Here is a 13,963-nt window from a genome sequence, read left to right as displayed (position 1 = left end):
TTTTACCCCCTTTCTTCCGTTATGCTGATACTACCCTGGTTATATGAAGAATTTAGTTATCCTTTTGTAGTGATGCTATGGTCATTTAGCATATCCGCTTTTACAATTATACCTGTATTTATACACTCGGGTTCATTAAAATCGAAAATAAATTCCGTTCCTGAGGTGCAGGTCACCTCGCTGCTCCCTTTATTGAGAGCTCTGGATTCAATACAATTCACTTCCACCACGGTTCCCGGGACTACTGGGAACTGTGTTTTTGTTCTGATCGCAGTTCTCCACTCAGCCTTCAGTCCCGTACAGCTCACTGTCGATATGTCATATTAAATAACGTTAAACTGATTAATAAGGGTTATTTTGACGGTTTCTTATGTTCTCTTCCGCAGTTCCGCGATTTAGTTTTCCTGTCCCAACCCGAACCCTTTCAAGCAACCTCAAATATTACTATACTATCGTTTGCTCGGGGGTCCAAGTCTCAAATACTATATACAATTTACCATTCTGTAGCACAGTTAAATTAAATTTAAAACATAACAATAATATAAGATTTAAATTTATCTTACCACAGGCAGTTTTGTTAGTGTTTGGTTTCCATCCAGCGTCACATGTCTCACAGCTTGTCATAGCATCATTCCGATATGTTCCTTCCCCACACGGCTCTGGAATTAATAACGTTACAACTGGCAAATCGTAGTGGAAGATAAGAAAATCGTTATTATATAAGTATTTAAGTACAAATTAGATGTGTTACAATTACATAAGATTTAAAACAATAGGTGACAAATTAAATATCCACACAACCACGGTTTTTTGATAGAATTATTACCACCCAGACTCTTACGGTTCTTGTCTTTTCGTACCACAAATTTGCTTTCTTGATTCTAAGCCCTATCTGGCGCCTTATCCTTATCCCGTCTTAACCCTTAGCCTATCTTTGCCCATCTATATATTATACATATAATCATCTCAGCTCAGTTCTTGTTAACAATTCTTACCACATTTTGTTCTCCCTAAGTTTCGTTCCTGGCCAAGTTCACAAGCTGTACACAAGGCTGCTCCTTCTGAACTGATCGTGTTATCGGGACATTCTTCACATGTGTTCATCTCAATGTTCTTGTAGCTTCCAGCTGGACATGACTCTGAAGAATTAGGAAATCTTTAAGCAGCAATTCATTTGAACTACCTTATTTAGAAGTTATTGTGAGTACCAATACTTCTATAGCACAGTTAATTCAAATTTAAAACATAAAACATAATATTATAATTAAATTTTATAAGTTTTAAAGGTATCTTACCACAGGCTGTTTTGTTAGAGTTTGGTGTAAATCCAGCGTCACATGTCTCACAGCTTGTCATAGCATCATTCCGATATGTTTTTTCTCCACACGGCTCTACAATTTTAACGTTACAAATGGCAAATCGTTGTAGAAGATAAGAAAATCGTTATTATGTATGTACACTTCAGATATGTTACAATTACATAAGATTTGAAACAATAGCACAGTTAATTCAAATTTAAAACATAACAATAATATTAAATTTAATAAGCTTTAAAGTTATCTTACCACAGGCTGTTTTATCAGAGTTTGGTGTCAATCCAGCGTCACATGTCTCACAGCTTGTCATAGTATCATTCCGATATGTTCCTTCCCCACACGGCTCTGGAATTAATAACGTTAAAACTGGCAAATCGTAGTGGAAGATAAGAAAATCTTTATTATATAACTATTTAAATACAGTTCAGATGTGTTACAATAACATTAGATTTATAGAAATATGTGAAAAATTAGATATCCACATATTCCACGGTTTTTCGAGGAAATTATTGCCACCCAGACTCTTACGGTTCTTGTAATTTTCGTACCACAAATTTTCCTTCTTGGTTCTAAGCCCAATACTAATTCAAATTGCTATCAGTCATTAGGATTAACGCTAAAAATTCGCCTCATCAACAAATTATGAAGCACAATGCACATATTGTGTAAACTCTGCAAAATAAATCTTGAACCAAAAAAGTTTTGATTTTGTTTGGTAAAATACCTTTTACTGTTTATGTTCAAGATATTTTGTAAAAACATCAGTTTTCAATTGATAATTGTTTCAACCTTAGTAGCTGAAAATGGCTTGTCTCCATGATGTCTACTACAAAATATGCAATATTTCTAAATTATAGTTAGCTATTTTGCAATCTGAAAGAATATGATTTTATTTCATTCGGAGAACAGTAATTGATAAAACCACTTTATTAAGTTACTAGAAAACCCATGGTCACAGGGAGGAAGCTAATAGTATTTTTTGTTAAGTTGTTAGTAAGTTTAAATCGCGTCAAAAAATATCCTACACAACCGAAGATACAGCCAATTAAAATGTTGCTCGCACTAAACACAACGTAATATCAACAAAAACGATTAAAAATGCCGTTTTAACAATCTTTGCACGTGCACGTGCGTGTAACAACCTTCGTTACCATGGTTACTACGCAAGTTCATATTTTTCGTTTGTTTTGCACGTGGGCGGTCGTACATACAGACAGATAGACAGAAAGAATCTTTTGAATTATAGTAGAGATAAATAACAATATGTACTAACTATCCTATATCCCATATCCTATAATATATGCGTTTATGTTAAATAACTAAATAATATACTTGAAATTTAGACAGAAACGCGTAATCACGAGCTTACGAGAGAATCAGCAAGTTGGCTTATTTGTAAATTAAAGTTATTGTTACTTTGTTAAAACAAAGCGTGTTGTTATTAGTCACCTGGTTGTGTTCCGTAGTAATCAGATGCTGTGTCGCCGGAGAACTCTATCTTTGTCACGTCCCTGTTCCAGTACGTGCTCCACCTACTGTCAGTACAAGTTGATTGAGAGAGCAGTTTGTTGAGCACCTCTACCTCGTTACAGTGTATCACTAGTCTAACACCTGCAGTCCTGGTTAGAGTGAAACGCCACACCTTGTCAGCAGTAGAGGGGGGTTTAACAGGGAAGTTAGTCAAGGATTGGCTGCAGTAGCCGAGGAAGTGTTGTGGAGTAGAGGTGAACCAGAGCTGGACTCCTCCTGCATCCTCTCCCTCAGCAGAGAAGAACCACACTGACACCCTATCGTCTCTCCCCAGCACACTATTAGTTTTAATTTCTAAAGGTGTCGACTCAAAATCCCACTCTATTTTCACGTTACGTTCGACTGGTAACCAACCTGTTAATTGTATGTTTAATTCATGACTACTGAGCAACGATTAATGAATATCATGAATTTAAAGAAGAGGTGTTCTAGCAAAATTGTAAAGGAATTGTATGAATTTCGCCCATAGTTTATTCTCAGAATTTAAGGGCCCGACCATACTATGACTGTTGTCACCATGACTGTTGTCACCATGACTGTTGTCACCATGACTGTTGTCATGGTGCGGTCAGATGTAATGACCATATTATGTACGTAGTGTGTTTATAGGGCGTGCCAAGGATACGTGACAACTCCTCAGGCACTCGGCTTTTCAAAAGCCGTACCTAGCTGATAATCCGTGCCTGACGTGACTGCAGGCACAGTCTATTCAGTACTCGTGCCAACTGTCATGGATAACGTGACGTCACGATTACCTAATAAGGTCAATATTTTGCGTGATATGGACATTTGCAGTGCAGAGTGCAAAGATAGTACTATAGTACAGACAGATCCGTCTGAAAAAATCGATATACTGACAGAAGAACCTTCCAGAGGATTTATAAGTTTTTAGGTTCAATTTTAAGTTTCATTCGGGTGGCCAAATTTTCCAAAATTGTCCACGTGTCTTAAGGCCACTTTTTACCACTTTTGCCACTTTTTACCTCCTTTCTTGTTTGTCAAATATCTTCAGCTTGAACATCGTAGAAGGATACGAATTAATTGAGGGTAATTATCATATCGACGAGAAAAACTTTTGTAAGACAAATGTTCATGTCAGACAATTAGATAATTGGATAGTTACTAATTAGCAAGTAACCAAAAATCATAAAAATGTTTATTGGCTCAAAATGATCGGAATTTCTTCAGTTCAGCCCTACACTAATAGCATACGTTTGATTAATTTGCTATCTTATCTGCTTTCTTATCTCGCCTTGTTTAACGGTGAGATTTTGTGCCTTTCACCTTGTGGCTTAGCCTCGCATCATGGCAGCTGTGGACGACACGGAGATTGACAGTATTATGTTTAAAGCTGAGGATTGGATGACAAGAGTTATGGATCAGTTCGGTTGTGAAGAACCAATTCACATAACTTCTGTATTGTGCAAACACTTTTTGACTAAAAGGACATTGAATCTAGAGGATAAGGAAAAGTTTGCAGCGTTTTTTTCGGAATCGTTTCATTTGGTTCGCTTTCAAAATGAAAATTTGAAGAAGATGAAAAACAGATTGAGCTCAATCAAGGATCAGTTGATTGAGAATCAGAAATTGGTCATCAGCGCTCAGGAATCAATAATTGACTGCAAAGAAAAACAGTTGCAGAAACAGTTGCAGGCAGTGCAGACCGTCGTCAAAGACACGGTAGAAAGTCAGTTTAAATCGTACAGCGATACAGTTCAGGAAAACGTCATGGTTTGTCAACCTGAAAGTTCAGTTACCGCCGAGACTTTGAAGGAAGTCGTCAAGTCTGTGGTGCAAGCAGAAAACCGGAGCAAGAACATTATGATTTTTTGTTTGTCAGAAGATTCCAGTAAAGACTTGAACAAAACTGTCGAAGAAATTTTTGAAGAGATTGGACTGAAACCAGCAATGGAGCTCAGTAGGGTTGGCAAGTCGAAGGAGAAAACTACTAGGCCAGTCAAGGTTACTCTGTCTAGTTCCAGTACAGCCTATCAAATAATCAGTCAAGCTCGAAAGCTGCGACAATCAGAGAAGTTCAGCTCAGTCTTCATTAGTCCAGACCGCTCTTTGAAGGATCGTGTCAAAAAGAAGCTGAGCCAAACAAGCACCACTACATCAAAGGAGGGACAATTCATACTGAAGACAAATCAGTGAGATGAGTGTGGCTTTCACAAGAGTGTATTTTTTACAATTCATGTGTTGTTATTTTATTAGGGACGATAGTGTTTGCTTGAAGATGGGGAATTGTCCCGTTGTGATACAATTTTTTGTTTGATTCAGTCATTCATTCTGGCCGTTAAAGCACAGAAAACTTTAAGTTTTCGCGATATTTGTCAGATGAGGTTTATAATAAAGTATCTGGTCAAAACCTGGCACAACTTAGCGAGTTTAGAAGGTTTGAGATGTTATTTGTGCTCCCTAGGGTCTCTACTTCAAAAAAAATTTGGGTGGATAATTTTTTATGTTTGTTTAAACCCGTGACCACGCCCTTTTTAAAGCGTGGGAAAATTTTCCCAAAATTATTGAAATTTGCCTATAATATTTGATGGGGGTCTCTAAATGGCTTGATATGATGCCATCAGTATTACTAGAACATAATGAAATAAATTTTGGGTAAATAAAAGTGTAGTGGCACCCTGACCACGCCCATTTACACAATTTTTGGCGGAAAATTCGGAAAATTCGAAGTTGTTTACTCTAGCAGCAGGGAGGTGTTTAGTGTGTATTTAAACTGCTGAATCAAGTTAAATAGGTTATATAAGTAACTTAATTCAATTAATTGGGCATGTTGAGCCATTAGTTCAGCCTTGGGGAACCACGCCCATATTTCATATTAGGCGCGTATGTGAGAAATTTTTATCTCAGCTTCTGAAGGCCGTAGAAACTTAACTTTGGGTTTAAAATTACCGCAATATGTAAGTTTATATTGACACTATTAAGGTGCTGAAGCTCTCCAGGACTTACTTTTGGATAAAAATGAGAAAAACTGATATAATTTACTGAAGCGCATTAACAAACAAAAAACTTCCCTAGCAGCTAGGTTAAGTCAAGTAGGCACATCAATGTATAAAGTTTTACTCGACACGGTCGAGTAAAATTCGTAAGGTCTAAAGGTCATTCTGGGCTAGAATAATTTGATTTTGGGTGCCCACGTTTATCAGTAGTCCAACCCTGGCCTAGGTAGTAAAATTTCTACATTGCCCTCAGGCGCAAATATAAGATTTTTCTATCCATCTCAGCTCCTGAATATTGTAGGACTTTCAAGATAACCACAACAGCAGAATGGCCATATTGATATTTATATACAAGCTATGAAGCAGTATGGGGTCTATAGTGCATAGTTTTTGAGATATTTATTTTTAAAACATGATTTTTAAATATATCTTGCGCTTAAAAATACAACAAAGGTTCAACACTACCGCATTTATGAACCAGCACCATCACTCATCAGCTCATCTTAGAAATCACAAACAACCCGCCGGGCAGCTATCTCTAGTTAAGCTCATTTCAGTACCCGTCGACTATAATATATGCCCACTTTTATGTCAGTACAACCTCATCTAGCAAAGTCCAGCTGAAGCAGGAGGCCGACTTCCAGGTCCCCCAATTATTAGGGTCCCATGGAGATCTGATCATGTCACTAATCAGTGACGTATAATTAGTGATGTGATCCATCGGTAGAATTTAACTGACCTAGAAATGGGCGAGATACAGGGTAGAGTTCACATGTCAACTCTGTATGTATCATAGCTGTGCATTAAGAAGTAAACATGATCTTTAAGATTTGACCGCTCGACTCGTATATCACATAAGGGACGGGAGCTCATGGTAAAGCTAAGGGGGGTTCTCGTATCTAGGGATGTCAGACGTACGTGCCAAAGAAATGCAACGGGAGTGAGCCGATCTGATGTCGAGCAAGTATTCTCTGAAATAACGTACTATATACAGACAAACTTGCCTAAGCTAATGTCTATAGTTAATTATTTCGAGAAGACTTACTTTGGGTCAGTCATTGTGGACAGTGAGGTGAGGCTGCTCCCTGCATATCCCTTAAGAGTTATTAAAGAGCAGCAAGTCATTACTGACTTGTTGTAATGACTCAAATCACATGTTCTGTAAATCATAGATGGTGGATCACATCACTAATTATGCGTCACATCACTAATTATACGTCATATGATCTGACCCATAATAATAGGGGGGCCTGGAAGTCGTGCAGCCGCTGAAGCTACTAATAGTTACCTCCAGCCCTATCCTAATATTAATTTTCCCTCCAATTCTAGCTCTTTCCAGTGACTTCAACTTCATTCTAATTTGGTGAAAAATCGTGTAAAATGGTGACAAATAGTGAATGATTTTGTTTCCATTGTAAAATTTCACCATTTTCACAATTGTTCACCATTGTGACCCCCAGTTCTCTTCCGGTATTGGGATGGCCTGAGATGCTTATATCCTTTTCAGTAACCCTAACCCACTTGCACTCTGTGCCAAGGCACTATACTCGTATACTAGTTGTAGGGGGTTAGTCCTACGGGCTACGAGCCAGGGAGTGTGAATCTTAGTGATTGGCCGACATTACCCGGTTCCGGTCCGGCAAAATGCGGCAAACCGTATCCTATCTTTTCCGGTCCGCGTCCGGTGGCCAAAACCGTTGACCGGTCGGTTTCTAACCCTCTGCTCTATCCAGCGGCCACTGGAAGCCTACTATTCCAGTTCTTCTGCCAATAACTTCCTGCTCCATCCATTTGTGTTCTTCAAGTAACTTTATCATTTTCCAGCAACGACTGTTGCAATTTACTCTATCCATGTAATAGCATCAACATCCTACAATTAAAGCTCTTTAAAAATGTTCCAAAAATGATTACTTAATATGTGAAAGACCTCCAAAAGGTTGCTATAAAATTTAGATTTGTAGGATACTGGTGATAGCTAGCAGGCTAGAAGCTACAATTAGTCGAAGAGGGCAGCAACAGGGTAGATTTGGAGCCTAGAGATAACTGAAGGTTGCTAAAACCGGAATTTACTTGTCACTTGATGAGATTGAGGTCAGTAGAAAGAGCTAATATTGGAGGGAAAGGATAATATCAGAAGATAGCTAGAGCTGCAGTTAGCTAGTGCTGGAGTTTCCTAAATGAGATTGAGGTGGGTGGAAAGAGCTAGGAGGTTGTACTGACATAAAAGTGGGCATACAGGGTGAGTTGAAAATAGTGTGTAGATTGTAAATCGATAATGTTTTATGTATATTATAGTCAACGGGTATATTATAGTCAACGGGTACTGAAATGAGCTTAACTAGAGATAGCTGCCCAGCGGGTTGTTTGTGATTTCTAAGATAAGCTGAAGTACTGGTACATAAATTCGGTAGCCCAAGATAAATGCGGTAGCCCAAGATTTATTTAAAAATCATGTTTTAAAAATAAATATCTCAAAAACTATGCACCCCATACTGCTTCATGCACCCCATGTACTGCTTCATAGCTTGTATAATGTATATAAATATGGCTTTTCTGCTGTTGTGGTTATCTTGAATGTCCTACAATATTCAGGAGCTGAGATGGATAGAAAAATCATATATTTGCGCCTGAGGGCAGTTTAGAAATTTTATCACAGCTAGGACAGGGTTGGACTACTAATAAAAGTGGGCACCCAAAATCAAATTATTCTAGCCCAGAATGACCTTTAGACCTTACGAAGGACACTGTGTCGAGTAAAACTTTATACATTGATGTGCCTACTTGACTTAACCTAGCTGCTAGGGAAGTTTTTTTTTAAAAGGCCCATGGGTGAATATGGGTTAATGCGCTTCAGTAAATTATATCAGTTTTTCTCATTTTTATCCAAAAGTAAGTCCTGGAGAGCTTCAGCACCTTAATACTTTAATAGTGTCAATATAAACTTACATATTGCGGTAGTTTTAAGCCCAAAGTTAAGTTTCTACGGCCTTCAGAAGCTGAGATAAAAATTTCTCACATACGCGCCTAATATGAAATATGGGCGTGGTTCCCCAAGGCTGAACTAATGGCTCAACATGCCCAATTAATTGAATTAAGTTACTTATATAACCTATTTAACTTGATTCAGCAGTTTAAATACACACTAAACACCTCCCTGCTGCTAGAGTAAACAACTTCGAATTTTCCGCCAAAAATTGTGTAAATGGGCGTGGTCAGGGTGCCACTACACTTTTATTTACCCAAATTTTATTTTATTATGTTCTAGTAATACTGATGGCATCATATCAAGCCATTTAGAGACCCCCATCAAATATTATAGGCAAATTTCAATAATTTTGGGAAAATTTTCCCACGCTTTAAAAAGGGCGTGGTCACGGGTTTAAACAAACATAAAAAATTATCCACCCAAATTTTTTTTGAAGTTGAGACCCTAGGGAGCACAAATAACATCTCAAACCTTCTAAACTCGCTAAGTTGTGCCAGGTTTTGACCAGATACAGGATTATTAAATTCCATCGTAAAGTTGCTGTTCTACACAGTGTGGCATTTTCTTATTAAGAGTGCAGTGCCCTAATTGTGGGGGATTGTTACAATTTTCATAATATATTTGTTAAGATTTAAATTAGTCATTAGAACCACCCGGGCACCGTCTCGGTTTACAATCAAACACTGGGAAAGGTAGGTAGTTTTTGAAAAAACTTTCGAAAATTTAAAATTTTTTTCCGCCAAAAGTTTTTTCGAATAGAAGTTCTAATGAAAACATCAAACCATGGTTTGGTGGCCGAGCTGCATCCGACCGAATTAGTCACCACTGAGAACCAGATTGGTCCCCACTGGGAATCGAACCCCAGTCGTCCGTGTGGGAAGTAAATGTATTAAAACCACGTAACCACCCGGCCGACGTGACAGCACTCACATTTTACTATTTTCATCCCAATTATCATAGTATGTTTAGAGATCGAGCCTAAAATCATGACAAATGGCACAGTGTGTTAAGAGGCCGTGCCTTTACTCGTGACAACAGTCATAGTATGGCTCTTACTTCCTTTTCCTATTATAGGTACTGGTAGTATACAAATTTGCGAAATTTGTGACTAAAATTATGGTATTACCAAAATTTTTGTAACCAAATTTATTGTGAACCAAATTTATTGACCTTAATGTATACTTTTATGCGATACATCGCATAAATATCATTATGGTAAACTTTTAATCAGTATATTATGTAATCATTTGATTTAACCTGTTATCCGGTTTGCGACCGGCTCCGGTTTGCAGGAACCATGTAATTCAAATTTTTCCCGATTACTTCATTTCCCGATTACTTCGCTGCCTATTAGGTGCCTTGCCGTCACTCGATAGGCAGCAGTATTTATGCGACCGGCTCTGTAAAAAATTTTTCTTACAACGACATATTATACTATTTTTTATAATCCGGTGACAATGTGTTCAACCTGGTGTCATGCTTAAATTGGTTTTGGACCTCTTCATGCTTTTGATTTATTTATTACTGTTATGTTATTTGGTATTATGAACTAATATGTACATATAATTATACACACGGTATCTAAAAGTTAAGTGTATAGCGAGCATATTTAACAATTTTTAAGCTATAATGAATAATGTATTGCGCGCAGCTGTAACTTTACTGGGCCGCGCTCAGCCTGTCATTCGACATTCCGCCTAATCTCTATAATAGAGTATATTCTGTTTATAAAATAAACATGATTGCCTGAGGTCCCCAGGTAACTGTAACTTAATTATCGCATAAAAATCATATAACTCAAAACTAAAATTTTACTGGAATATAGGGAAAACTAAGATAAAATTAATGTCGGACCCGTCGCCACTCTCAGCAGTCAACCAGGGCTCATAAAAGCTTAACTGTAACAGCGCCTGGGTCCGTTCACCAACTGTGCTAATGTGAGTGGTGGTGTGGTAAGACCCATTTTAACAGCGTGTATATTGATCAATTAATACAAGCGCGCTAGCTGCTAGCATACTTGTATCATTTAATTTTAAATCAAATTTATTCGGATATATATTTATTGAATTGGTGATAGATAATAAAATTGTCTTTTCTCAAAAAAATTGTCTTTTCTCAATATTTTAGAACTTTACACCTTGTTGTATTTGCGAAAGATCAAAGCATACAGACTGTTACAATGCTGAAAAACAGCAAACTTTTTTCCCTAGAGCGTTAATTGTATTGACGGAAGTCACTTAAGATTAAGATCTTAGTTTTAAGTTATATTTAAACAAAACACTTATTTAACAATAGATGTATCTCCAATCAGATAATGTAACTACACAAGCCACAGCAATTAAGTCTATGATATGTAGGCTGAGACATCTAGAAAATGCCGTTTTGAGTATAAGTTGTTAACTCAGAGTCAGACCCCTGTTTGTTTCAGCTGTTAGATTTAGCATGAAGCAAACAGAGGAGTGAAGTACCGAGAATTAAACAATTTGAACTTATTGTAATGAAACCAGATGGATTTTCAATGTTTTCATTTAGGTCTTGATTCTTTTCTGTTTGAATATCCCTGTCACCCTGTGGTCAATTCAAAGATAATACTTTCGACACTTGCACTTCTACTGGATAAACTTCACCTCATTGGACACACTACCTACAGCTCTTATCCCGACGTACACTAAGTATCAGCCCGAAAGCAGCTCAAAAAGATTTCTACTGAGTTTGATTGATGTAGTAAACCTAAATTCGTTACAATTTTCAGGCCGTGAATGAATGAGGAAAACGAGCGACCGATTACATTCCCGGTATCATTTTGCATAAATTTGAGAACGGTAACTTTAATTGATCTACTTCCTTTGTGTCAAAGGAGATACGGTCGATGGTCCAATCTACCCAATTTTTGGTTTTGGCGAAAAATATTTAATGGTTAATACTATATTATCTCATTTCACCGGGTATAAGTGGTACTATTTCTATTTTCTATAACGATAAATTATTGATATATTTTTGATCAATGATAAGTAAAATAGCAGCTCATGCACGTCACGTAGCTTACCACAGAGAGATAGCGAGATGATTTGTAGGAATATTAACTTCGTTTGAAGATTCCGCATGTCTGCCATTCTATATTGTTAGAAAAATCGATGTTTAAACGAAATATCAACAACTGAAGATTGAGGAAAGTACATAATACAAATTTACTAATTAACTCGACAACGTGCTATCACGTGACTTAAATGAATTTGTGGACACTACGTCACACACTACGCCACACACTACGTCACACACTACGTCACACACTACGTCACTCACTACGTCCCACACTACGTCACATACTACGTCACACACTACGTCACACACTACGTCACTCACTACGTCACTCACTACATCACACACTACGTCACACACTACGTCACTCACTACGTCACACACTACGTCACACACTAGGTCACTAAATCATTGCACTCTTTCAGACACAAGCTGAAGAGCGGTAACTTTGATTTCGGAGTGAAGAAAATCTACTTCTACTGGCTGTGTTCCGACGTTTCTGTATTTGGCTATTCAAAACATATTTGCCCCTATAACACTCCTACAGCTGTAGGAGTGTTATAGGGCGAGGAGTGTTATAGGAACGAGATACATTTATAACAAAATAATTCTCCCAAAGCTAGGTTTTGTCACCTTTGTGTGGTAGCATCGGATTGACAAAGCCCTGTACAATAAATAAAAGGATGCAAGCAGTACAAAGACATGCTAGCATCATGATAGCTAGATCTCAAAAGCACGGCTCTAGATAATCTGAAGATTATAATAGGGATCAACCCCATTCATCTCGAGAAAATGTCCATACTAACAGCCAGGAAGTTACAAAAATAGGGAAATGTTCAGGATACTGTGTGATTCGAGATATATAAACAATAAACATACAATTAATATTATATGCAAGGAACAGAGACAAAATTTTCACACCGAGGCAACTGTGTATTATCGTTTTGACGAACACAGAATTAGAATAATTCTATAATAAGGCAAAAAAAACGTAGGGAATAAGTAATCGGGTTTGGATATATAAGGTGGCCCGATGGACCTGCGTTGTCGATAACAGTATGCTCCTTCGCAATATGGACCACTCCCCTATAATTATGTGTATAAAAAGAGTATATTTTACGTGCTTGACGCTATAAGCCATGTGTTAATTAATTACAGGCATAGCAACCAGTTTTTGGTGCTTGACGACTGTTACACACGGATCAATCATTAATTTAAATGTTATTTTGGTGACACAAGCTTAATAAATTACCGAGTGATAAAATTCAGCGATTCAAAACAAATAAAATTATGTTATCAGCTGATAGACCATAGACTAGTAGTAGTGGCTGATTATTTCTTTATTTAACAATTAATCGACACTGAATGGTAAAAAGCGAATACAAAGCTGAGAACAGATGGTATTTTACATGTACATTGGAGAAGCAACCAATATCAAAATTGCGGTATGCTTTTAATATAATAAAGAATCCTACATCAAATAAAAAGCTCGAAAGTCGATGGTGCTGTAGGAGTGTCGAGTAAGCATAAAAATGTATTACTCTACGTATTAGTTTATGTTAGATACAAATACTATTAATAACTAAGACGAGACAGAATATTTTATTTCAGTCAATAAAATTAAAGTTGGCATACATACAATGCAATAATATGACGTGAAATGATACGCATCGTTATTTTTAACACGAAACAAAACCGCGCAAAGTATAAAATGATCATTGATCTACAATCAAACCACATACAGATCGACGGCGACACCTTAAAATATGCGCGCTTACTAGGCCGCGCTCAGCCTGTCATTTCGCCGTTTATAAACATGATAGCCTGCGGTCCCCATGCAGGTAAATGCGCGCAGGATTTATCAAGTTCTGCACGCCTGATATAATATGAACGATTACTACATGCACGCCAAACATCACTCTGGGCCGCGGATACATAATATAATAAAGTAAAACAATTACATTGTATTTGTGTGCGGTAGGGAAATTTGATTGTGGGTGGTGTTACTGTTACCGCGGCAAAATTCTTTCGCCACGGTAAAACTAACAGTAACCGTTTAAATTAATGCGAGCGATTTAGTAGGAGTGCAGCGCTCACTAGCAGCAGCAGTTGGAGACATTGTCATTAGATTTAGGACG

General features: G+C 37.4%; 1 protein-coding gene across 1 annotated transcript; it reads right to left on the bottom strand.

Annotated features, from left to right (window-relative positions):
• Positions 1 to 2: 2 nt before the first annotated feature.
• On the bottom strand, positions 3 to 11,940 carry LOC134824807 (uncharacterized). Its single transcript, XM_063836783.1, has 8 exons — positions 11,833 to 11,940; positions 2,766 to 3,200; positions 1,566 to 1,661; positions 1,296 to 1,391; positions 996 to 1,139; positions 564 to 659; positions 177 to 307; positions 3 to 35 (listed from the first exon to the last, which is right to left on the bottom strand). The coding sequence occupies exons 1-8, from the start codon at positions 11,897 to 11,899 to the stop codon at positions 3 to 5; spliced, it is 1,098 nt and encodes a 365-aa protein (XP_063692853.1). The 5' UTR covers positions 11,900 to 11,940.
• Between the last annotated feature and the right edge of the window lie 2,023 nt (positions 11,941 to 13,963).

The sequence above is a fragment of the Bolinopsis microptera genome, chromosome 13, assembly GCF_026151205.1.
Source record: "Bolinopsis microptera isolate Bmic1 chromosome 13, MBARI_Bmic_1.0, whole genome shotgun sequence".
Classification (NCBI taxonomy): Eukaryota; Metazoa; Ctenophora; class Tentaculata; order Lobata; family Bolinopsidae; genus Bolinopsis; species Bolinopsis microptera.
The sequence above is the reverse complement of the archived record's forward strand: the minus strand, read 5'-3'. Positions and strand labels throughout refer to the sequence as shown.